General features: G+C 58.9%; 1 protein-coding gene across 1 annotated transcript in view; it reads right to left on the bottom strand.

The window, feature by feature from the left end:
- WDR1 (WD repeat domain 1) overlaps positions 1-23,441 on the bottom strand; it is a 40,922-nt gene that overhangs the window by 3,750 nt on the left and 13,731 nt on the right. Inside the window, exons 4-13 of the mRNA XM_064488090.1 lie at positions 20,990-21,137; positions 19,737-19,917; positions 12,743-12,820; positions 12,307-12,387; positions 11,757-11,990; positions 9,230-9,322; positions 7,457-7,608; positions 6,192-6,279; positions 3,005-3,115; positions 812-985 (exon numbers count right to left, since the gene is read on the bottom strand). Coding sequence (XP_064344160.1) covers positions 812-985; positions 3,005-3,115; positions 6,192-6,279; positions 7,457-7,608; positions 9,230-9,322; positions 11,757-11,990; positions 12,307-12,387; positions 12,743-12,820; positions 19,737-19,917; positions 20,990-21,137 — 1,340 coding nt within the window. The remainder of the gene's footprint in view (positions 1-811; positions 986-3,004; positions 3,116-6,191; positions 6,280-7,456; positions 7,609-9,229; positions 9,323-11,756; positions 11,991-12,306; positions 12,388-12,742; positions 12,821-19,736; positions 19,918-20,989; positions 21,138-23,441) is intronic.

Here is a 23,441-nt window from a genome sequence, read left to right as displayed (position 1 = left end):
TGCGGGCACAGGGATGCGTATACTTCTGTCCACGTTTGTTTTTCGTTTTATGTAAACTTTATAGACAAAGATAGAACTAAGGAACCACCGAACTCTAATTAATAATATGTAAGCTGAAGTGTTAATGGAGAAATGTACAGATGCCTATAATTGACTTTAAATGCACCCAAAATTAGATTATTAGATGGATAACGTGACATAGTAAATGGCCAAGGTAGCATCCAGGTGGTAAATCCTTTTGACTCTGCTGTCTATTTCAAACTGTCCTAAGTGTCCAAGGACTAGAGGACTGTCCACCTGTCTCATGTCACACCAGCTCTCCCACATCCAGCAGGGACCGAGTCCCTCCAGAGTGCAGTCTCATTGGTGAAACGGGGCTACTGCTGCCTGGCACAGAGTGCCTGGTGCCGACACGGGACACTTGCCCCTCACAAGCCAGCGCCCTCACCATCCTGCTCAGAGTGGGATGAGCTTCCAGGGCCTCTGAAGCTGTTCCTCCCAGAACCCACCTCTGAGTGCTCACAGTTTACAGGACTTTAACAGCAATGTGACTCGGGAAAAATCTAGTCTAAGCCCTTGGACAAGGAGAAAAATCAGGTCCGGGAAGTCACGTGGTCAGGCCAACGAGGTCCTTCCCTTTCTGGCAACTATTCTACCTGGAGGATGGAGGAGCCCGCCGGCTGCCGGACGATGGGGAGTCTTCTGGGCCCTCATCACTCACATTCTCGGAGCAATAAAGCCGCACGTGTCCTGTGCATCTGCCACCTGCGCTGCCGAGGGTAGGGACAGAGAGGGTGACCCGCCCACTCACCGAGTAGCCATCAGCAACGCTGAAGACCGTGACCACCTTGCTGGCATCGCAGACGGCGAGGAAGGCGCCGTCGTTGGAATACGCCATGTCGGTCACGGGGCCCTTGGCTTCCAGGAGCTTGCCCTCATCCTTCAGCGTGGTGCCCAGGATGGAGTACAGGCGGACGTTCCCATCCTGCAGGACACAGGGGCAGCGGGTCACTCGCCTGACAGGTGTGCATGCACACACGCACACACACGCATTCCTGATACCCTTCTTTTTGGAGAGAGGGTCCAGGGTACCAGAAATAAACAGTATTTCCCCCACCACTGTCCCTGCTCAGCCCCTGTGCCAGGAGAGAGGCTCCTCCTTCCTCACGGCACCAGACAGCGCCTCCTACAACCCTGCAGCAGTCCTCACGGCTTAGCACGTGGGCAGAATTACAGTACTCTACGTTCAATTGCTTTAAAATTATATTTAAATTAGTTGCATTAAAATGCAGGGTCCCAGGCACCCCTAATTCTGATTCTGCCTCTCTGGGTGCTCAGGACTCTGGCTCTTCCACAAATATTCCAGGAGGTTCTGGTGCAGGTGTTCACAGGCAAACTTTGAGAAGCATCTGTTCACAAGTGAGCTCTCCAGGAAGGCCCCTAAGGTGGCCGTCCCCTCCACCTGTGCCCTGTGCCCCACAGCCCTTCGCTAACCCGGCAGGGCCCCTCAGGCACCAGGCTCCCCTCCCTGCCCCGTCCAGCCCGTCTCCTAACAAACCCCATCCCTGTGGTGTCCAGGCGCCTCTCCTTGGGAGGCATCCCCCACCGGCCGTCCCCAGCCCCAGGGTCCTTGGGTCAGGGATGCCCAATGCCTGAGCTGGACTCCCCTCAGCTGGAGCATGCAGGGGGCTTCTGGGCATCTGTGCTGACCTTTGGGAACCCCCACCAAGGTGGACGCACCTCAGCCACCTGCCCTCCAGGGCAGGGAGCCCCCTGATTTTCTGCCCCAGAGCCCTGTTCAGGGCCTGGAAGTGTAACACACACTGCATGAACTAATGAAGGTGGAGAGAGAGCAGATGAGACTGACAGAGAAGGAACGGGGGTGATGGGGTGGGTCCCTCTGGGGGCAGCTGAGCTGTCAGCATGCCCAACAGTCACAAGGTCCCCTGGCTGCATCTTGATGCGCTCCTGCCCCGCCTGTAACACGGGAGGAACGGTGAGGCCAGCCCCAGGCCGGGGCTCTGAGCACAGAGTCCTCGAGGTCGGTGACAAGCCCACTCAATGCCACACGTGGCAGGAGTCTGGGCTTGAGGTCGTGTGAGGAGGAGACAACATTCGAGGGGAGAAGGTTGTGCTCACAGACGGCACAGGGGACATCTCCAGGCCCCACAGCGCAGACATCTGCCATCAGGTGGCGTGAGTGACGGGACGGCTACTTGCTGGAACTTTGTAACGTCAACAAAGTAAGTGCAGACCGGTGTGTGTGGGACAAGGGGACACGCGGTGTAAACGCGGACATGTACGTGTGTGCCTGACTAAGACACACAGGCCCAGGGCTGAGGACACCCGGGAAGGTGAAACTGCCAATACCCGGAGGCACCGGCTGAGGCGACGGACCATCAGGCCATCTCTCTCTCTTTTTTAAGAGGAAAAGCAAAGGTCTAAAGGGCAGGGTGTGGCCGTATGCGGGGGGGGGGGGGATAGGGCTGGAACCCCACATCTGACCCTGAGCCCCCAACCAGGGCCCTGGCTGAGAGCTGCCTTCTAAAAGGTGGAGGTGTGTCGAGGACACCTAGAGGGGGAAGAGCAGGTGACAGAGGAGCTGCCCAGAACTGCGGGCAACAGGAAGCCAGACTCCGGGGAAACCAGGAAACCCTGAGGCTGACACCTCACCTCCCAGGTGCGAGGATTCTCAGGCTGCTCTCCTCTCTGCGCCCCTGAGCCCGGCTGAGGACGGGCCCAGCTCGGAGCCAGCTCTTTTCCCAGGTGCTGCACCCATGAGCTCCCAAGTGCTCACAGGGCTGATGCCCAGGGCAAGCGTCCCTGCCCGAGTCCCCGAGCACAGCCCACCCCGCTGCCAGGACCCTTGGTCTCTCAGGACACGCTGCATCACCCAGGGGTGTGGGGGGGCTCTTGTTCGGGCAGCAGGAGGCTCCCCGGCTGGCTGCCACGCCCTCCCTCTGCCTGGATACCCCAGGGCAGAGGGCATGGGGCAGGGACTTACCGCGCCCCCGATGGCCACTGTCTCGCCGCCGGGATGCACCGCCACCACTTCGGGCTCGTAGCTGAGGTTGTCGATGCTGAAGCACTTCCTCTGGTCCTTCAGCAGGACAATCTAGGAAACACGTGGGCAGCCGTTAGAGGCGCAGAGGCCCCGGGATGGATGGTTCAGGCCTGGGCTGGGCGCTGTCCTGAAACTTTCGGGGGTGGCATGGGGTAGGGAAGGGCAGCACCGGGGCTCAGCCACCGTAAGTGGGATCAGTCCTGGCCCTGTGACCCTGTGGTGTCACACAGGGTCTGTCATCCGTCAACAATGCCAGTGACAGTTCCTCGTCACAGTGTCGGAATGAACACTGGCTGTATCACCATCATCACTGTCACGGCTACATAATGACGCTGCTGTCACCACCAGCACTGAGTTCCTAGAAAGCCATCCGACACCTGAGCTTTCATTTCTCCAACTGCACAGTGAGCATAATAAACGAGCTTTGCTGAGCAGAGTTCTCATGGGTTCAAGAAGACACAGCACTGAAGGGTGACAGGGCTCAAAGCCGACACTAAAAACGAACAGGACAGGCTAGACTTCCAAGTTCTCAGGTCCAAAGAAATACCTTTTACAATCTGGACCTGCAGTGTGTGAGTCCCCACAGCCTGGGACAGTGCTGGTGCCTGTTCTACAGAGAAAACTGGGGCCCCCGGCTGCTGACTCCAGCAGGTGGACGGCAGCGTGGGGATTCCCAGATTCTCAGAGGCCCTCTGCTCTCTGCCAGCCTCCAGCCCCGGCAGGGAGGGAAGGACAGACAGACGGCTCCTGGCCAAGTGGCCTGGTGGCATCCGCTACCCCTCCACAAGCCCCAGCCAGCACCTGCCTTGGTTCCCCCTCCTACTTGACTCGGCAGGACAGAGAACTCAGGCGGGCAGAGCGCCCTGGTGTCCAGGCACCACAGAAAGGCCCTGGTCCTGGCTCAGCCACCTAGAACCATCCTGAGCCTCCTCCTCCCAGGGGTTAAGAACCCAGTGGTGCCTACCCACCCCGAAGACGGAATTCAGTGCTCAGGGTAAATACAGTCTCTAATCAAAGCAAACAAAAACAGCAGCTAGAGTCCACCTAGTGTGAGCCACTAGTCTTGCCATGCGTGGTGACCCCAGGATGGCAGGCGCACCTCCGGGCAGACAGGAGAAAATGAGGTTCAGGGCATTGTCCATGGGCTGACACCCCACAGCTCTCAGAGCTGAGCTGGAGCTCACGCCCAGGCGGCAGGACCCCAAATCTCTGCTCTGGCCACCATGCTGTGCCTTCTGCCCTCTGGCACACAGCCCAGGACCCCCCAGGACGGGGGACCCCACACTGTCCCCACCACTGCCGCTCCTCACCACGCCTCCCGGTTCTAACTCACTGGACTGACCAGACAGCTTGGCCTCCACTTGTGACGACTATGGCTTCACCCCACTGTATCCCCGCTCAAGCCACCAGCTGCCCCAGCCCCCTGACCCTGCACCGCCCGGGGGTGTACTGTGGGCTGTGCTGTGGGGCTGGGGAGGCGGCAGCACCCTCACTGAGATCTGTTACTGACACTGCACCTGGAGAGACACTCACTCCATCAACTGCCCAGCTCAGGCAGGGCCCTTACACACCTATACCTGACAGACAAAGGCTGCGGGCAACTGCGCAGATCTGCCGAAGAGGAGAGACTGGAGCGTGGCTGCTCCCTGACCTACGATCACGGGCCCCTTCCAGCACATTCTGCAGCAAAGGGGAGTTCTACAGAAGCCCTCTTCCTGGAGCGGCGGTCAGGGAGCCCTAGGGAACTGGGGGAGCTACGGCCTGTCACAGAACCATCACCACACCTGACCCCAAGGCCCCCAGACTCCTTGGAATCTGTGGGGCCCAGGGGAGAACCCTGCCTGTGCTGGCCCCTCCCAAGCAGAGCACCAGGTGGCCCCTCTCTGAACGTCCTCGCGTGAGCCTGGCGAGGGCTTCAGAGGACAGCCTGTCCCGACCGCAGCTCCGCGGACAGGAGACTGAGGCTCATGGTCGGGAGAAGGCGGGGCCGGGAACTCAGAGCCCCAGCTCCCAACCTCTCCCCAACAAAGGCCAGGTGCTCAGATACCAGGCTGGGAGTGCCCACTTCACGGAGCCGCAGCCCACTCTGCCTGCCCTTCTAGAAGGTCAACTTTCAGTCTCTCCTCCACCAGCTAGGATGCTCCGGGCTGCTGATTCCTTTTGTACCCCCACTGACCACCAAGGCTGTCAGCAGTAATTGCTTGGCAGGAAGTTGGTGTTATCTAGGACACACAGGAATCCTTTCTCCCCGAAGCAATTAAGTTCAGAGAATGGAGGAGGGGTGGCGGATCCGGGTGACAGCTCTCTGTGGCAGGTTTGCCACTCATGCCAACGGGGGCTCCGTCACACCTGCCTTCTCTGATCCGCACGCTGGGGCGCCCAGGTCTGCTGACAGACGGTGTTCACAATGGAGCAGAGTCTTGTGTAAAGTGGGTCAGGCCGGGGTCTCAGTCAAGGGCGATCTGTCCCAGAAATTCCAAGAGATGGGTGTAGAGACCTTACCGCCTTGAATGAGAACCAGGCTGCAGAGCTGGAACCCCGAACCCTATTCTGGGTGCTACCCTCCCCAACCATCACGTGGCCTCGGGAAGTCACGGTCACAATAAGCCTCAGCCCGCTTGCTTGTGAAGACGGTTCAAGTCACCCAAAACGTACTTTCTCCTAATCCTCCCCGGGAGCTGCAAGGGATGAGGACACAAGCTCAGAGAGGGTGAGGAAACTGCCTGAGGTCACACAGCTCCCAGGCTGCAGGGCTCGGATCTGAACACGAGAGACAGCAGAGCCACCCTGGCTGTGCCTCTCGTGGGCCTCCTGGGTGGTGGACATGCAGCTCGAGTGCGGGCTCTGACCCAGCTTCAAATCCCAGCTCTGCCTTTGCTGGACGCAGACCCTGGGTAGCTCAGCCTCTGAGCCTTGGTTTCCTCCCTAGTAAGACGGGGACGGCGCCATGCCTAACTGATAGGACTGTCCATGCTTGGTGAAGCCCCATGGAGCCCACAGTCTGGTGCAAGCAGGGCTCAGTAGAAATGGGGTTAAAGGAGGTGAGAGGGAAGTGGGGACCAGACAAATGCAGCTCGGACCTGCTCTCCCACCTCTTCCTCCAGCCAAACCCCAGCAGGAGCAGTACCTGCCCAATGCACACGACCACGGCGTAGCCCCCGGGGCCGACAGCCACACACTTCGGCTGGACGTCCAGCTTCACAACTCCCTGTCCGCTGCAGAGAGAAGGAAAAGTCGTTACTTCAGTCTCAAAGTGGGCAGTGTGGCTGTAAACACTCACTCACTGCAGAACCACGGCAATCTGGGTGGCTGAGAAGGAAATTCTGCTGCGGTCTCTCCTGAGGGAGCCTTGGCTAAAGCACGGGAGGGGGTAAGAAATGACTCAGACTCTGGGAGAGAGAAGAGGAGTCACGAAGGGGCTGTGATGATGGGAAGTGGGTGGGGAGAAGTCAAGGGAGTACTTTCTGTTCCCACTCATCAGTGACAAGGGCCCGCTTCATCGCTGCCCTGTCATGGCTTTTGTCCCCACGTGTGTCAGCCAGACCCCTCAGCATTCTCTGGGTACAGACAGAATTGGGTTCTGCCCGCCCCCCAATTCCTATGGAATAACCAGTCTCCTCCGCAGAGTAATTAAAAAATAAACCCCGTATTTTTTATGTGTAAAAACTGTGTTATCTTTACTTTTGGCTAAAACTATGAATGCATCCTAGAAAAATCTGTACGTGGAAAAATTTGAAAATGGTAAACTGAGAAAAATTTCACATAACTGGGCCAAGTGTGGAGTCCCTGAGGCTCAGTGAATGGGCCCTGTGACAAAGTGACCAGGCGTGGCTTTGCCCTGGGTCCTCTCATCAGCTGAGGCTCAGGATGGCGGCACGGCCCCTCGGCAGGACTTCACGAGGAATGCGCTAATGCCGGGGGCTCACTACAGGCAGCACGGAGAGGACACCAGGGCCTGGACACCTGGGTCCTGGGGTGGCTTCTGCACTCACAGGGAGGTCTGTCTGACTCTCAACGCCTAGCCTGCCCAGGACAGGTGAGGCCCATGGACACGCTGGTGTGACTGTGCCCGAGATGTCCTCCAGGAGCCGTGTCCAGTGAGATGTCCAGCAGGACACGGGGGTCTACACACAGGACAGAGCGAGGATGGAGCTCACGGTGAGACCAGGCCTGTCCTGTTCTACCCGGCATCCCAGGAACCCTGCACCTGGCTGAGGTCTGTGCAGGCCGCCTGGACTCTGACCGGGCTCCCGGCCAAGGGCCTTGCATTAGGAGAGCGAGTGCTCAGGGCAAGAGGAGAGAGGAGCAGAGAACGCCGTCACTGGCAGTAACGGCTACAGGCCAAGGGTCCCATGGGGCTGAGGCGCATCCCGGACCCTGGGCAGCTCTCACCTGTAGTCCCGCAGTGTGAGGCTGGTGTACCGCACCGTGTCGTCCATGCTGCAGCTCACCAGCTGCCCGGACTCGTCCACCGTCATCCTGGACACCTGGTTCGTGTGGCCCTTCCCGGCGAAGGAGTCGTTCTCCCCTGTCTCCGAATCCCAGTAATGTGGGGCGGAGGGTTAAGGAAGAGTCCGGCCTCCAAGAGGCAGTGCTTGTCCCCTGGGGAGGCCAGGGCCAGTGCCACGTCCCAGGCAGCATGTTAGGGACAGGGACTGGGCACTGGGCCTGAGGGAGATGGCTTGAGGATGTCTGGGTCCAGATTTCAGAGAGCAGACCTTCTGGTAAACCAGCAAGAAGGCCCAACACGTGTCAGCAGGCTTCTTATAACCCAGCGTGCCCACTCAGCCTGCTTATCTACAGAACAGGACCCGGGAGGTCACAGGACTGTGAGGACTGTGATGACGGACTCAGCTCTGTCTGAGATGGGGCTCAGCAGGAAGCTGCTGTCCCCTGGGGCCCCGTGTAACTGAGCCCACGCTTCCCCTGCTCTTTCTAGCCTGCGATCCAGCCCATGGCTGTGCCACCAGGTAGATGGCCCTGGGCTGACCCACCTGGGCGGGCCAGATCGGGGGCTGCTGGTGCGGGGCGCTCCGGTGAGGTGGGCTGTAGTACGTTACGAGACTTTCCTTTTACACCAATAGTCGATGACTCATTTCCAGTGCAGACTGTCCACCTAGGAAGCTACGTGTATGTTCCACTGCTAACACATTTTCGAGGGAAGGCCCAGCTTGGTGCTATAGGAGGTTAATGCCACAGTGCGCTGACACCAGGGTTGGGCACAAGGGGGCGGTGCCAAGTGGGGACCGGCACTGGGGCAGCTGAGGACGGCAGGACTGGGGAGGCCTGCACGCTGCTCCAGTGCCTCCTGTGCCCAAGTATAGTGCAGGCTTGGGCAAGATGCCCCTGCTGTCCCTCCATCTCCTTACACTTGAAGGAGTGGACTACCTTGTCTGCCCTCCTCCCTTGGGGTTGAGGGGAGGCCTTCCCAGTGAGGAAGCCCTGCAGAGACAAGGCAGGGCTGTGGAGGTGGGAGAAGTCCGGGGTTTGGGACAGACCAGGAACCAGTCTGACGAGGGAGGGCAGGCCCCTCAGGCAGCACCAGTGCCCCTCCTCGGGGGATGGCAGAACAAAGCAGCCACAAGGCCCTGCTGAGGCTAGCCCCTCAGACAACTGCTCCATCGCTTGCCATCCTGGGAGGAGGGGTCACTGGCTCCAGGCCTCCCAACACCAGAAGGGGGTTGGTTGTAGGGGTGCCAGGAGACATTACAGAGGGACCAAAAAGCACCTCACAGGGAAGGGAAGCTCAGTTCCACACAGATCTGCTGCTGCCAGGAGGTGCGATGTTGGCGAAGGTGCCCTAGCCATCTGAGTTTCACTTTTCCCATTTTTAAAACAAGGAGACTCTACCAAAAGGCTCTAAGTCCATTGGATTTTAACACATTGATTCTGCTGCTTGTGAGAGGGGCGAGGCCGGCAGCAGGCCCCGCGCGGAGAGAGGCAGCTCCAGTTCAGGGAAGCTTGGCTGCACAACAAGTGACCCATCAGGTCAAGGTCAGGGCCCAGAGCAGGAGGCCCCATGTGTGGGCCTGGTGGCACCTCTCAGCAGCCAGGACTGGGCAGGAGTCCTGACGCCACCTGGCTGGCCTCGCTTCTGGCACCGTGGGAACAGGAAACTCCCGCCTCTCCTGCCAGGGGCCCGGGAGCCAGCCCTGTGAGTCAAAGGATATTAATGTGTCCGTCGTGGCTCCCAGAGTAGATGTACGACTTGCCGCCGTTTTTATGCACCGTCAGGCACTGGATGGATTTGCTGTGACCCTATGGAGAAGACAGACGGGCGGGTGAGCTGAGGACACACCACCCTGCCTGTGACTGTCAACCGCTCTCCCCTGGGTGAAGGGGAGGGAGAGGCCCTCAATGCCGCAGCCCCAGTGGGCCTGAAACACCACCCACCAGCCTCCTGAGCTGACTGACCACCTGACAAACCAGTGACATTCATGCCCTTCCCTCCGAGGCACTCAACCCCAACCCGGGTGGGTACACTAACTGAAGCCCCAGCAGCAGAGCGTCCAGTCTGCGCAGCCTGACCCAGGCAGCTCCCGCCCTAGAAGGAAATGCTGCTCACACCCGTGGAGGAAGCGCCCCACCCAGGGCTGACCCTCGACAGCGGCGAAGCAGTGGTGCCCGGGCGCTAGCGGGAGGAGGCGGCGGGGGGGAGCCTCTGTACTAGGAGCGGCTCATGGCTTGTCCTCTACCCAGAAGCACAGCTCGCGACTCCAGCATGTGTCTTCCGAGAAAGGTCACGCAGTTCTCAGAGACTGGAGAACCAGTAAACAGACCCAAAGTCCTTTCCATGGGACAGCAATCCACCAGCCCTTCTACTTAGAGCCGGGTCCTCAGAGCAGCGTTGATCCCATCTGGAGTCTTATCCCTCACAGCCCGGGGACTCAGAACTGCTCTCAACAAGAAGCCTGGTGACTTGTGCTCGTCCCCTGCCTGGGGCAGCAGCCTCACCTGGAACTTGCGAGAAATGCGAGCTCTTGCACATCCCACAGGTGAGCCCTCTGAGCACAGGGGCCCAGCCCAGCTACCATCTTCTAACAAGAGGGCCCTCTCACGTGATTCTCATGCACCTACAAGCTTGAGCCAGAATCACCTGGGTGACTCTTACAAGTACCAGCCTCTAAGAGCCCTCCCTGCAGGCTCTGATGGAGTCCTGCTGGGGCCGGCCAGGCAGCAAGCCTGTTTTGGAAGCTCCCTACTGATCTGAACATGTGCCAGGGCCGAGAACTGCTATTCCAACCCCAGCCTGTCCCTGGGCTCACGCACTGCCCGACCTCAGCACCAAACACCCGAGGATTCACGTGCACACGGCAGGAGAGCTGGGAAGGGTTTCTCTGACAACTGTAAACGCCCACAGGGGTCCTGAGATGACCTGGGGGAGGAACCGGAGCCTGGCCAGCAGTGCCCATGCCACTGGCAGCAGTGAGTGGTCAGGCCCAGGCCTCCCTCGCTCCCAGGGTGGCTCCAGTCCGGATACCAACAATCCAGGCTCCACGTCAGACGGCCACCAGGCCCACTGTCGGAGAGGCCCATGGAAAGCTGCTTTCGTAGAAAGACAGAGTGGGCTGACAGCAATGCCTGAATCTCTAGAGCAATTTTCCTCCATCGCATGGAGGCCCAGTGAAGCGACTGTCCAGGGGACCCCTCCCAGCTCCACCAGCTCTGTGCCAGGATGCACACACCTCCACTTTATCCTCATCACACTGGGCTGGCAGTCTGTCCGGTAGGTGGTCCCCACGCCCCCATCCTCAGGGCCAAATCAAGTGAACCTTCATGGGAGCGGAGGTACAGGACGGGCACTGAGGGCCAGTGTGGCTCCTGTACTGGACCGGCCCCCACTCCCCGTCAGCAGCACCCCACCTCGACAGGACGCGGCAGGCACCAGGCCCCGCTGGACCTTGTGAGCCAGTCACACAGTTAAGGAGGATGAGGCCTGGCTCGGCCTCTTCCTTCCAGGGCAATTGTCCCAGCCCCTGGCCTACACAAACCCTATAAAGCCCAGACACCCTCCGGAGCCTGTCCGCACAGCCCTGAAGCAGCTGAGTGAGCAGGGCTGCGGGTTTGGCCTGAGAGGGCTCATGGTGGGGAGGCGATGACATGCAGCTCTGCTGTGGAAAGACCTCCCTTGAGAGCACAGCTCAGAATCCTTAGTCAGGGTCACACTCAAGCTCCACCTACTTCTCCAAGTTCATTTCCTCCCACTCCCCACCACCCCCTCATGCCTTACCTGCTCTAACCACACAGCACAAGGGCCTCACACTCATTCCCACATTCCAATCCCACACATTGTCAAGGTCCAGCTCTGAGGCCTGCTGGACCCCCACGTCTGTGGCGATGCCCCACCACCTGCCCCATCCTGGGACTCAGTCTGTTCCCGGTCCTGCCTCACTAGCGAGGACAGAGCTGGTGAACTCCCAGCTGAGGGAGGCAGACCTCATAGGGACAAACGACCCTGATAGCAGGGGCGAGGGCCACTGCCCTGGACCTCAGGCCCTAAACACCAGCTTTACAGCAGCTCCGGGGGAACTTGGCATCTGGCCTCCCACCTCTGCTAAACTCACATCCCCAAAGCAACCAGCATCCTGCTGTTCCCAAGACCCCCAGGGCGGAGCCCCTTCTCCACAGTGGGGCGCACACTTCCCTCCCGGCCGGGACCAGCCGGCAGAGCCGCTCCTGGGCACGGCCTCACCTTGATGACCCGCAGGGGTTTGCTGGGGTTGTTTTTGTCCAGGTAGTTGATGTAGCCAGACAAGGAGATGCTGAGGAGGTGGTCCTTCTGCCATAAGCAGCCCAGCTGCTGGTCCAGAACGTTGGAGCCCATGGTAAACGTGTTGACAACAGAGTTCATATTGACATCCCAAATTTTAGAGGTTTTGTCTCCAGAAGCAGAAAGCAAGTGGGAGCCATCAGGACTCCAGCTGATCTACTCAAACAAAATGGTGATCAGGTCAGAGCACTATCGGGGGAAGAGACCTCAGAAAGCAGCTGGTCCACAGATCCCCTTTCTGAGCGGGGAGGACCAGGAGGTGATGGAACACGACAGGGCAAGGACAAGAAGAGGGTCCTGGCCACTGGCCTCTCCAGGCCACGTCACCCTGTTCCATGTGGCCTACCAGCACTCCACCACTGCCCCTACTTCCAACCCCGCGTCGCAAGCTTCCAACTTCAACCCATGTACGGATGATGGCAGACAGGCCCGATCACACCAGAGGACCCCACAGACACAAACCCGTACTTACGGCATAGATGCCGCCGTCGTGAGCCTTGCTTCCTCCCAGTGCGCACACCTTCTCTCCTGTCTTTCCGTCGTAGATGTAGATCTTTCAAGAAATACAGATACATGTGGGTCACGGGGACATGTGATCGCTCTTGGCTGTCAGCACGCTCACTGAGCTGTCCCTATTAATAACTGCTCCATCATCAAGAGTTGGGGACAGTGACTCTTACAATAAAGATTTAATGTAAATTAGTGTTAAAAGATGAGTTTTGAGCTCCTTTAAAAGGGTCTACCATGCTTTGATGACACAGCTCCTCAATGGAGCTGCATCCCGAGATGGGGGGGAAAGAGGGAGACTCCTAAGTTCTGCACATTGAGACCAGTTTCCTAAGTCTATCTGCTCTGAACTCACAGAGGACACGAGATGAACCCCCACCTCCACGGCCTTCAGCCCTCACCTGGCCATCAGCGCTGGCTGTGGCAAATCTGTTCCCGTCGGGGGAGAATCGCACGCAGTTGACGAAGCGGCTGTGGTCCTGCAGGAAACGAGACAGTTACCCACCATCGACAGGCAAGTTCAAGAAGGCTCTCTGTGAAGTATGCAGCCCATGCCCACCACTAGTGTGGACCACCAGTCCCCGGGAGGCTTTGGACCTTATTAACACAAGTGCCGAGCAGACTCGCTGGGAGGTCCAACCCGCCTGCCCACCTTGGCCAGGCACATCTCTGCCTGGGGGGCCTCCCTCCGCTGTGGTGGGCCCCCTGATCTCCGCAGACAGAAATGGCCCACCTCCCTCAGGCCCCAGAGGAGCTCAAGCCCAAACTTCCTCTGCTTAGTGAGGCTGGGAACATGAGGCTCTTCCCCGAGCCCCCAGGGCCTGGCCCCAACCCAGCACACAGCAGGCGCTTGGTGGGCATTTGCTGAACCAACTGAGGTTTGTAAAGAAGTTAAACAGCAGTTATGACCTTCATGGGAAGAGTCTGAGTGACTCAGGAGACATGGCCTCAAGGAGTGATTCTGCCATCCAAGTAAGTAAATGACCTCACTCTTTCCTCAATCAAGAAGGGTTTGCGTCAGGGAATGACCCTTTGAAAAACCCACAAGCCACCAACAGGACCCCAGCCCTTCTCCCACCTCAGCTGCAAGCACATGGTGAGCGTTAGTTACCAACTCTCCTCCGTGCACGGGGTTAGTTGCCTCTAAAGATATGAACACACAACCTGCAAGAAAGGCAAATCGACTCAACGCACATCACCTGCCCCCATCGACCCTCCAAGTAAATCGCTGGCAATTTTAAACTGCAAGCTGCTGGCGTGGAAGGGACGGCATGTGTTTGATTATGTGATGGGTTGAGTTGTGTCCTGAAGAAACAGGCTGAAATCCCAGGTACTGGTGATTGTGACCTTATGGGAAAGAGGGTCTCTGCACGTGCAGTCAAGTCAAGATGAGCTCCTTAGGGCGGGCCCTAAGCCAACACCCTGGTGTCCTCGTGGGGAGAGGGAGATGTGGACTCGCTACAGACACAGGGAGACACCACGCGGAGACAGAGGCAGAGACGGACTGGGTGATGCTCCCATGGCCACGAACGGCCAGTTTTGCCTGCTCAGTCTGCTTCTCAGGCCCACCTTGCCTGCTCTGAGGTTTGTGTTCTGAGTTGGGAGACAGCCGCTTCCCAGCAGGCACGCAAACCGCCAAAATGAATGAAAGTGAAGATGAATCAACTTTCCCAGCAGGAATCCGTCAGGCCCTCTGACTGCTGTTCCTCCGTGACTGTCACTCACCTGTCATCCTCCCACCTCCAGGGGCCCCCTTTTCTTTTTTTTTAAATTCAGGAGACAACAAGGCCCAGAGAGGCTGAGTTGTGAGAACACGGGTCTCCAGTTTCTCGTCAAGAGCTCTGGACCCCACCGTGCTGGCTCTGGGCCCTGGACAGAAGGCAGGCAGGCCGGGCGAGGAGCCACCCAGAGGTCAGATCCTTAACTCCTCAGGCCGAGTGCCACTGCTCTGCTGTCCCTACACCTGTAAGGGAGCCAGCTGCACATCGAGGCCCACGTCCCTCTGTCCCTGTCAGCCCTGGGCTGGTTCAGACCTAGTGGTAGGAGGATTTCTGGGGCCAAGCCCCCTAGGCTTCTTTCAGTCCTCCCAGAACTGCCCCGTGGGGAGGACAGGCAGGAAGGAACAACTCGTTCTGGATGAGCTCAAAGGAAAAGCTCTTCAGTGACAAAACCACAGTCGCAATCCTGGACATCTGCCCAAATGTCTGGTCCTCTCGTGTCTGACCTCTGCTGGCTCACCGTCCCTGGTTCCAGTTTCCTCCACTGTGAGGTGGACGAGGGAGGGGGCTGGGACCAGCTCCCCACTCTGGTGCCTGAGACTGATGGAGTCCCGGCCAGACGTCCCCCCAAGAACCAGGAATGCCGAGAGCTCACAGCAGTGGAGCAGACCTCAGGGCCAAATGGGGGCGATGGGGTGTGTCAGTGGGGGGTGACTGCTCTTTACTGGGCATGAGGATACACTGGGAACCAGAGGGACACCCAGCCACCGTGCAATTCTCATTTGCCAAACTCCTGTTTCTCTGGTCCCTGAGAGGAGAGCAGGAGCACCCCCCACACAGCCCAGCTCAGAGGTTGGGGTACCCGTCGGTGCTGCTGCCCCTCCCCTTCCCCGACTGCCTGCCCCTCTCAGCTCTGATGCTTCAGCGACATCACACATGTGGACACTGTCTGTCCATCTTCCCACTGGGTGCAGGCTGGACAGGGCACAGGCCCCCCTGGGGACTGGGCGCTGTGGCTTCAGAAAGTCTTCCTGGTCAGCTTTTCCTGCAACTCAAGCCAAGAGCCCAAATGGACAGGAGACTGATGTCTGGTCCTGAAATAGCCCATTTAAAGGGAGGAACAGTGAGCAGCCCATTAACCAAAAAAGTGTGGGCTAAAAATAGCCCACACTGCAGGGAGGTGAGGCCAGAGTACAGAAGAGGACCGGGTGTGGGGGAACATCATGGGCGCTTTGGACGATTGAGTCCCTATCCTTCCCTCTCTCCCTTCCACCCTAGAAAGGCTCTGGCCGCCCACTGGGGTGAAGGGCCCGGGTGCCTGGTCCCCTCCAACACACCGCAGCGCTGGCGGGACTGTGCTAGTGGATCTGCCCAGAACCTCCCCACTGTCATTACCTCCCCACACCCTGTTATTACCCATCCCCCACATCGTTACCTCCCCAATCCTGGCATAACTTCCCATCATTCCCCGCTCCCCACGCCATCACTGCCTCCCCCTCCCCTCCCCCCACCACTGAGAAATCGGAGCTGGGAACAGTTAGCTAGTAAGTAGGTAATGCACCAGGGTCCACGTCACTGACAGGGACAGAGCGCCACTGGGCTCCAGGGCCTGACCAGCAGGTCAGCTCAGGTGTCCCCTGGGAGCCCTCCCTGGTTCCAGCAGCCTCAGCTGTGTCCTGCCTGTACGATGGCTACCCTCAGCCTGGGTGCCCTGTGCCTACCTGCCTCGTTCCCTTGTCACAGGCTCGTGGAGGGACACACGGTTCAGATGCCCATGACCACTGCCCCCTCCCTCCCTCCACGGTCAGCACCCTGAAAGTGGGTTTCCACCCTGCCCTGAAATGCTGCCCCTCCCCACTTCAGTCCATTGCCCCTGCTCAAACCCTGCTCCTCCGCACTCTGAGAAACCTTCCTGTAAAGTGTCTGGGGAGCAGCCCTGCACCCCTTGCCCTTCAAAAACCACACCCCCTCCTCCCGTCACCCTGGACAGATCTGCCAAGTTACCACTTTCCTCTGCAGAGAGAGGACCTGATGAAGGGATAAAAGGTTCATTCTAACCCTCCTTTGGCCACTGACTGTCCACGTCAGCTTGGCTAATCAGCTCAGGGGGATACCAGGGAGATGAGGGGCAGAGAGGAGGAGACCCGCCCTGCCGACCTCCCGGCACGGCCATCGATCACTAACGCACACCACTCTCTGAAAGCCAACACAAGGGGGAAAGGTGGCTAAGGATGATGCCAGGCCGTCTGTGTGCCCAGCCCAGGGCCAGTACAAGGCGGGCACCTGATACACACTTGAACTCCAACTTCTGCTTTCAGTCATGAATAAAGACACAGGACAAAGGGAAAAACAACCACTAGAAAACCTTGCATATTAGAGCTCAAATTTTGCTCAACTGTCTGGGTGGGTGATACTTCTAGTAACTTCCAAGCTGTGCTCACCTCCACCATGCAGAGCCACAGTGATGAGTGAGGCACGAGGGCGCCGCGCCACGCGGCACCCCTGGGCAGAGGGAAGACCCGGAGGCCCCTCTGCGGCCAGGTGCGCTCGCTTGCTCTCAGAGGCCTGGGCAGACGCTGCAGCTCGACAGGCAGGTCCGGGTGAATGAGGGCCCTGACGCTTGTTGCTCTGAGCAATCATCTCATCAGACACGCGCTATCCCGTGGACCGTGGACACAGCCCTTAGAGGTGCTCGCTACGGGGGCAGTGTCCCCGGTCATAGGAGCAGCCGACACACTCACCCGACAGAGGAGGAAGCAGAGGCCTGAGAGGCAGAGAAGTCCGCCCGAGGCCACAGTCACCCAGGTGCACACGGGCAGGTGAGGGAGAGACGCTTAGCGGGGCCATCATCACACCTCCAGATGCCGTCACAGGGGTGTGCTTGGCAGGAAGAAACCCCCATGGGAGAGGCAGAAATAGGCAAGGTCCCTCTTGCACCCTTCTTTTCAGGCCACCCTTAGGGCCTCAAAGGGGCATCTAAACTCCTGGGCACAGCCGGTCTCCTGTGACCCTGGGGTCACTTCCCTGGGGGGGTGCTATTCTGCCCACGGTTCCTACAGCCTCTCAGCCCATTTCTAGTTCAGGCAAACTAGGACTAAAGCCAGATCAGGGGCCTGGGCAGGAACCGGGATGGTACAGCTGAAGTTGGGCATGACTCAGCTTTGTCTACACTCTCACTATGCCAACACGAGAAGCTGGTTTGAACCAACAAACTGATGAACAAGAAGGAAAAGCACCGAGACCCCCACACTCAGGCCAGCAGGGGGACGGCGGCCACTCCTGTCTGCATCTGAGACACTGCTGCCCTCCTGCCTGGTCGGAGCTGCCTTACAGCTGCTCCGGCAGGTACTGAAATTTGGAACACGACTAACTCCTTTTTTGAGGCAGCAACTTGAACTCGACTCCTCTGTGCTGCTCACATGCTCACCCCTCCCTCAACGGCCCTAAATGTGGCCCAGAGGACGGTGGCAGAAGCTGGAACCGGGTGGATGGGGACCCTGCACATTACAGCCTTGCTCTGGGGTGGTGAGGGCCGCGCAGATGCACAAGGAAAAGGCCGATCTCACCTTACAAGGTGCTACAGGTGGGTGTGGGGGGCCCTCCTGTCCTTCCTACTCCAGGCCAACTGAGCGTGTTAGAATCTTTCAAAGATGTTTGGCAATGCCTCACAGCTGCTCAGACATCCACCAGCAGCTCTCCGTCTTCCCCGCAACTCTGCGGCCCAGTGGGGGAGGGCCATCCCCACCCTGTTTCCCTGGGGGCTCAGAGGCACAACCAGCCTGAGGGCTGCAGAGCCAGCCAGCTACAGTGCTGGGCTGCCACCCAACGTCCCCCATTCTCAGTCCATAGCCCCTGATCTCTGCTGGGTCCCTACCCTGGAAGACTTCAGGATGAGCTGTGTGCCCATCCTGGAGACAGGTGCCAGCCAGGCCAGCATCTCCACGTGACACACTTGGGCCGGGGCCGCAGGGTAGGGGCAGTGTTCTCAGGTCAGAAAGGAAAATGGAAAGAAAAGGAACCTTCTGGCCAAGTCCCCGAGTCAGCCCCCGGAGAAGACCGGCAGGGTGGTAGAGCACAGGTCCGGGCCAACTCCGGACTTGAGTCCTGGCTCCAGCCACCCGCCACTGAGGCGCTGTGCTGGGTTTAATCCGTACCTGCAAAGAGGAAATGATCCCTCCCTGCTCTCAGGGCAGGAAATGGAGCCCCGCCCACCCAGAGCCCAGATAACAGCCAAGGGGAACCAAACAGACCCGGGGTGGGGTGGGGAGGGGAAGGGGCACAGGGAGAGGGAGACAGGGAGAGGGGCTAGGACAGTCTCTCGCTGCCACAGAAACCTCCGTCTCCCTCCTCCCTCCCCTGGGCCCAGCGCAGGATGCCCAGACTTGACTCAGCATTACTCACAGTACCTCATCCTGCTTAGGAAACGGCTGACCTTGAACCACGCCTCCCACAGAGTGCCACCACCCACCTGGAGCAGCAGCCCCAGGAGCCCACCTCCGGGAGGGAGGTGCAGGGTGCTAGGGAGGGGCTCTGGGCTGCACAGCCCACTGGCCCTGCTGGGTGGCCCCGGGAGGAAATCAAACCCGTTTCATCACCAGTAGGGAACCTGGGGAGCTCCTCTGCACCTGAGCCGAGATCTGTCTGGAAGTGCTGCCCACAGCCGAGTCCTGCTCTCTGGGGAACCGTTGAGGACCGCCACTGCCTTTCCGGCCACACCCTGCCCACTGCTTATGATTCACTGTGTTGTCATCAAAGTTAACAAGGCTTCTCACTCAGTGAGCCACTAACGTTCCTGGGACAAGGCCCCAGACCTCAGCAAATCCCAGCTCAGCCACCTCCAGGGCACACAGCCGGCCGTAAAGCACCACACGTTCTCCACACAGCAGCTCTGTGCACTCACTTCCACCACCACCACCGGTACTGGCTGCCTCTCTGGTGTTTTCACAAGAGAATCGGGAGGGGGAGATTCGGAACCACAGCCACCCTGGAACTTGAGTGCCGCTGTCCCCTGCCAGGTACCCTCCCTTCCACACTCTAGCCTCAGACCACGGGGCAGGAAACCAGCATCGTGGGCCACCGTGGACCTGCAGGTGCTGTGCATAGCTCAAATTCATGGTTACATTGCTCTCCCACCCATATCCCCACACCCATCCTGCAGATGGGAAAAGTGAGGCTTAGAGAGGTTCAGAACCTTGTCCCAGTCAGGAAGCATGTGCAGAGCTGGCACTGAGACCCCAAAGCCATTTACACCCAAAGACTGCGACTCTCCAGGCAAAGCGGCTAACTCTCCTCACTGTGTGTCACTTCACAGGTGTCACCTGCCCTCATCACCTCTCTCAGGGAGGTACCAGAGGGGCAGATACAGATATCCCTGGAAACTCACCTCCTCTGACATTTTAGTGGCTCAGGGGATCTCAAGCTGGTACAATCAGAAGGCAGACTGTCACCTGGCCTGGGCTCCCCTTTCTAACAAGGCACTTCCAGACCAGGACGCTTACCCAGTCACCCGATGTCAGAGATGCGCCACCACCCCTAGCCACCTACCCAGCCATCCCAGGATTGATGGTGTGCAGTTGGGACCTTCTGCCATCAGCATCTAACAGGTCTAGACTCTGCCGGCTTCAGGTAAACCACAAAGTCCACCCAAAAACCACCCTACAGAGAGAAGCCCACTTACGCCAATTGTGAACTTGAACTTGAATGGTGGCCCCTCAAAGAACGCGGCACAGTTGTCATCACTGCCAGTCACCAGGCGGTACGGCCGGCTCTGCTTAATGTCCACGCTGTTGATGACTTTGTTGTGTCCTGTGATCTCGCCCACGGAAGAGCCACTGTCCCACAGGAAGACGGCTCCGAACCTTCACCCAATGAGAAGAGTCCAGGAAAGGAAAAGTCAGTCCCAGGAAGGTCGCTAAGACGCAGGCAATGGTGCTGGCAGCGCAGCCCTGCTCACATCTGTGCTCCGTGCACGCTCCCCCAAGCGCGCAGGATTTTCTAACAAACAGGAACCATCCCAAGTGCTTCTGGGAAGGGACTAGATGTCTGTGTCTTAGGTCCAGACCCAACGAGCCTCCCACGTGAAGGTGCCTTAAAAGCACCTGCCAGGGAACAGCTCTAGGGCTTTGTCAGTTTCACAACAGTTTTACTGGCAGGGGGGTGGGGGCCACAAGGAAACACACAGTTACCCTTCCCTACTAGAAAGAAGACGCTGCCTTGTTCTCGGCTGGCAGTCAATGAAAATGTATTGTTTTGGTTACTCTTTGTGACTGAATGAAACAGGAATTAGGATCAACAGGAATGACTTGAAAAACTATGGAAGAATTAGTACTGATCAGAACACACATTAGGATCCTCTGAGTAAATTCCTACCAAGTTCAAGTGCTTGACGGCAGCAGAGGTGCCAGGGAGGGACCCTGACTGCACTTGGAATAAGGAACCCTGGGCCACGGTACTGACCCTGCTGGTCCCTGGACCCAAGTGCAGCAGCCCCCATGGCCCCTACCCAGGGTCCATGTGCCCTGCTCTTTAGTGAGGTGACTGTAGGGCTGTGCCCAGCTAAGGAACACACCAGCCCCCTGGGCACCTGCTGGGAGGGACCCCAATGTTGCTCAGAAGCTGCATCACTTTCAGCTCCCCCTTTCTGCTGCGTGGAATGTGGGTACGCCAGCTAGGGTTCTAGGAGGCAAAGGGCCAAGGACATCAGATCAGAGAAGGTGCCCAGGCCAGGGACAAACCCTGGGGCTCTCTGCTGTCACACGTGGTTTTCCGTCACGCAGTGCTTAGGCCAGCCCTAAAGGAGGCCTGGTTCCCACAGGATGAACACACACCAGACCAAGCCACACCGATGTCACTGCGCCCTACCCACCAGGGGCGCCCAGGAAACAAAGCAAAGCAAGGGACAGGGCGGGAGGGGCCGGGCCAGAGACTCACTTCTCCCTTCCTTCCCCGACCACTGCGATCCTCTTACTGTCTTCCGTCCAAGCAATGTCCTTGATCTTCCCAGCAAAAGGCTGATACTCATACTTCAAGAGGTGCTCCTTCTGCGTGGTATCCCAGATCCTCAGCTTCCCAGATATGTCTGCGGACACAACGGGGCAGTGAGGCCACATTCACTACTGGGCCAGGGCCGCGTGCGCAAAGGCAAGTTCACGCAGCACCGCCCAGGGTCCGCAGGCTTGCTGGAGACAGCTGGGGCCACAGCTGGGAGGAGGTGCGTGTTCTCAGGTTAACAGTACCCGGTCACTGTCAATCAGAGCCTGCTGCCTCCGTGAGGACCAGTATGGGGGCCTCTGCATTTTCCCGGTCATCACGATGATCACAAGCCCTGACTGTGCCACCTGGACACATGGCAGCAATGCTCAGGGAGCAGTTTGTTTTATGACTGTATTCCTTTCCTTGTAGGGAGATCAGGCAAATTCCTTACATTCGGGAACTAAAGTTGTCATCTGCAAAAACCTGATGGCACTAGTGATGCTGCCTCTCCTGCGCAGGGGCTGCAGAAACCAGGAGAAACGAGGGGTGCCACTGAGCCTGTGCCCGGGGGGCCTGGGGCATGCTGTGCCCTGCGAGGTGGCCCTCTGCCTCCCCAGGGTCTGCAGGCTCTGTCCCCCTGTCTCCCAGCTCTGTGGCAGCACCTCAGGCAACGAGCAGCCCCGTTTGGCAGAGCGAGGCATCACCCCACAACTTGAGGCTGAGCCGAGAATGAGACCCTCTGGTGAGGCTCCACCCAGCACCGTGGGCGTTGCAAGGAGTCGTACTACAGACAGAACTTGATACCAGGCCTGTTCTCACCGTAGCATTTGCAGCGGATTAGTAATAAATTAACACGCCCTCTCCTCCCTGCTGCCATCCGTCACCCAGCTCCACGCACCAGCCCCCACACGTGCTTCCCAAACGCGCACCGACTTCCTCAAACGAGTAGGAAAAGTGGAACATTGTACACTAACTCTCGAGCCTAAAACCTCAGCCCTGCATGGCTCTGAGTCAAGTCCCCCAGCAGGTAAGCTCGCACTGTCTCCAGGACCCCGGCCAGCGGGGCACTGAACGCAAACTCTACAGCCGGTCTCGGTGGGAACAGCTTCCATCGCCCGTTCAGGCCCAGCCGACGGGGGGTGCCGGCTACAGAGGCTGCCCTTGCCCTGCGAGGCTCTGTGGGCGTCAAACAGCACTGACAGCCCCAGCCACAGAGGGGATAATGAACACCAGGGGGCTGCTGTGACGATAAATGAGTCAACACACGTAGTCTTAGACGAGCCCCTAGTGTACCGTGGGCTCCTGCGATGACTCAGTCTCAACCAGTCAGTGAACTAAGGCTCTGCAGGAGGCCACTGGAAGCGCACCCCTGCGGGCGAACACCGGGCTCAGGGTCTGCCGTGGAACAGATGAGAAGAGACACCAGCATCCTTGTGAACAGGGCTAATGAGGGCGCCCCGGGGGCCCTGGTCTCTCTGGACGAGGTCCAGCCAGACCGCCTGGCATGCTGCCCGAGGCAAGTTCCAAAGCTGACCACAGCCAGTTAAGCCCTCGGCTGAACAAACCAGCTGGCAGGGAAAGGAGAGGAAGCAGCAGAAGCGGGAGCCGGAAGAGGAGCACCGTGTGTGCAGGAAGGACACGGGCGCTCATGCGTGTGCACACGCTCACACACACGCTGGGCTGTGTGGTCCCCGTGCTCAGGCCAGTCCAGGGCGCTACAGGGAGTCATGGAGAATATAGCGCCTGCAGCACAAGGCTGAGGGTGCCCTGCTCAGACACCCCAGGGCCGCTCTCCCACCCCCCAGCTCAGCAGGGAATCTGCTCCCCTCACCCTGCTGAGCTCAGGCCCCCTCCAGGCCTGGACTCACAGTCAGTTCTCCCACTGTCTCCCCCGCTCAGGCCATCAGCCTCTTCTGTTGGGTCCTGCTTGTTCATCTAATTCTTTTCAGAAGCAGCTGGGGCTGGAAAGAGACAGTGGCCCCATCTGACGAGGGCAGCCCTGACCAGGGGCCCCTGGGGGCAGCAGGCACCAGCTGGCAGACAACAAATGTACACATGTCCACTCGCTTGTAGGACACAGGACCACGGAGAAAAGCACTGCGGTGCAAGGGGACAGACAGAGTGATGGTGGGGAAGGGGCTCCCTCCACAAGGCTTGCTCCTACCACTGGGGACACGTCTCCCCTCCAGACAACAAGCTGCACTGAGGGGAGTGACTGTGCGTGGGGAGCCTGCCCCCCACTCCTCCTGTGGAGCATCACTGGGGTCGGGGAGCCAGGTGGGCCTTCTGGTGCCCATGGAGGCCTCGCCTCACATCTGCTCTGCAGCCTGGTCTCTCCTCCCTTGGTCCTCACCAGAGGGACCCTCATATACTTCTCCTCGGGGCATGGGGCGCCTATTCAGGAACCCTC

Source organism: Camelus dromedarius, chromosome 1 (genome assembly GCF_036321535.1).
Source record: "Camelus dromedarius isolate mCamDro1 chromosome 1, mCamDro1.pat, whole genome shotgun sequence".
In the NCBI taxonomy this organism is placed as follows: domain Eukaryota; kingdom Metazoa; phylum Chordata; class Mammalia; order Artiodactyla; family Camelidae; genus Camelus; species Camelus dromedarius.
This window is presented reverse-complemented; position numbering and strand designations above follow the sequence as displayed.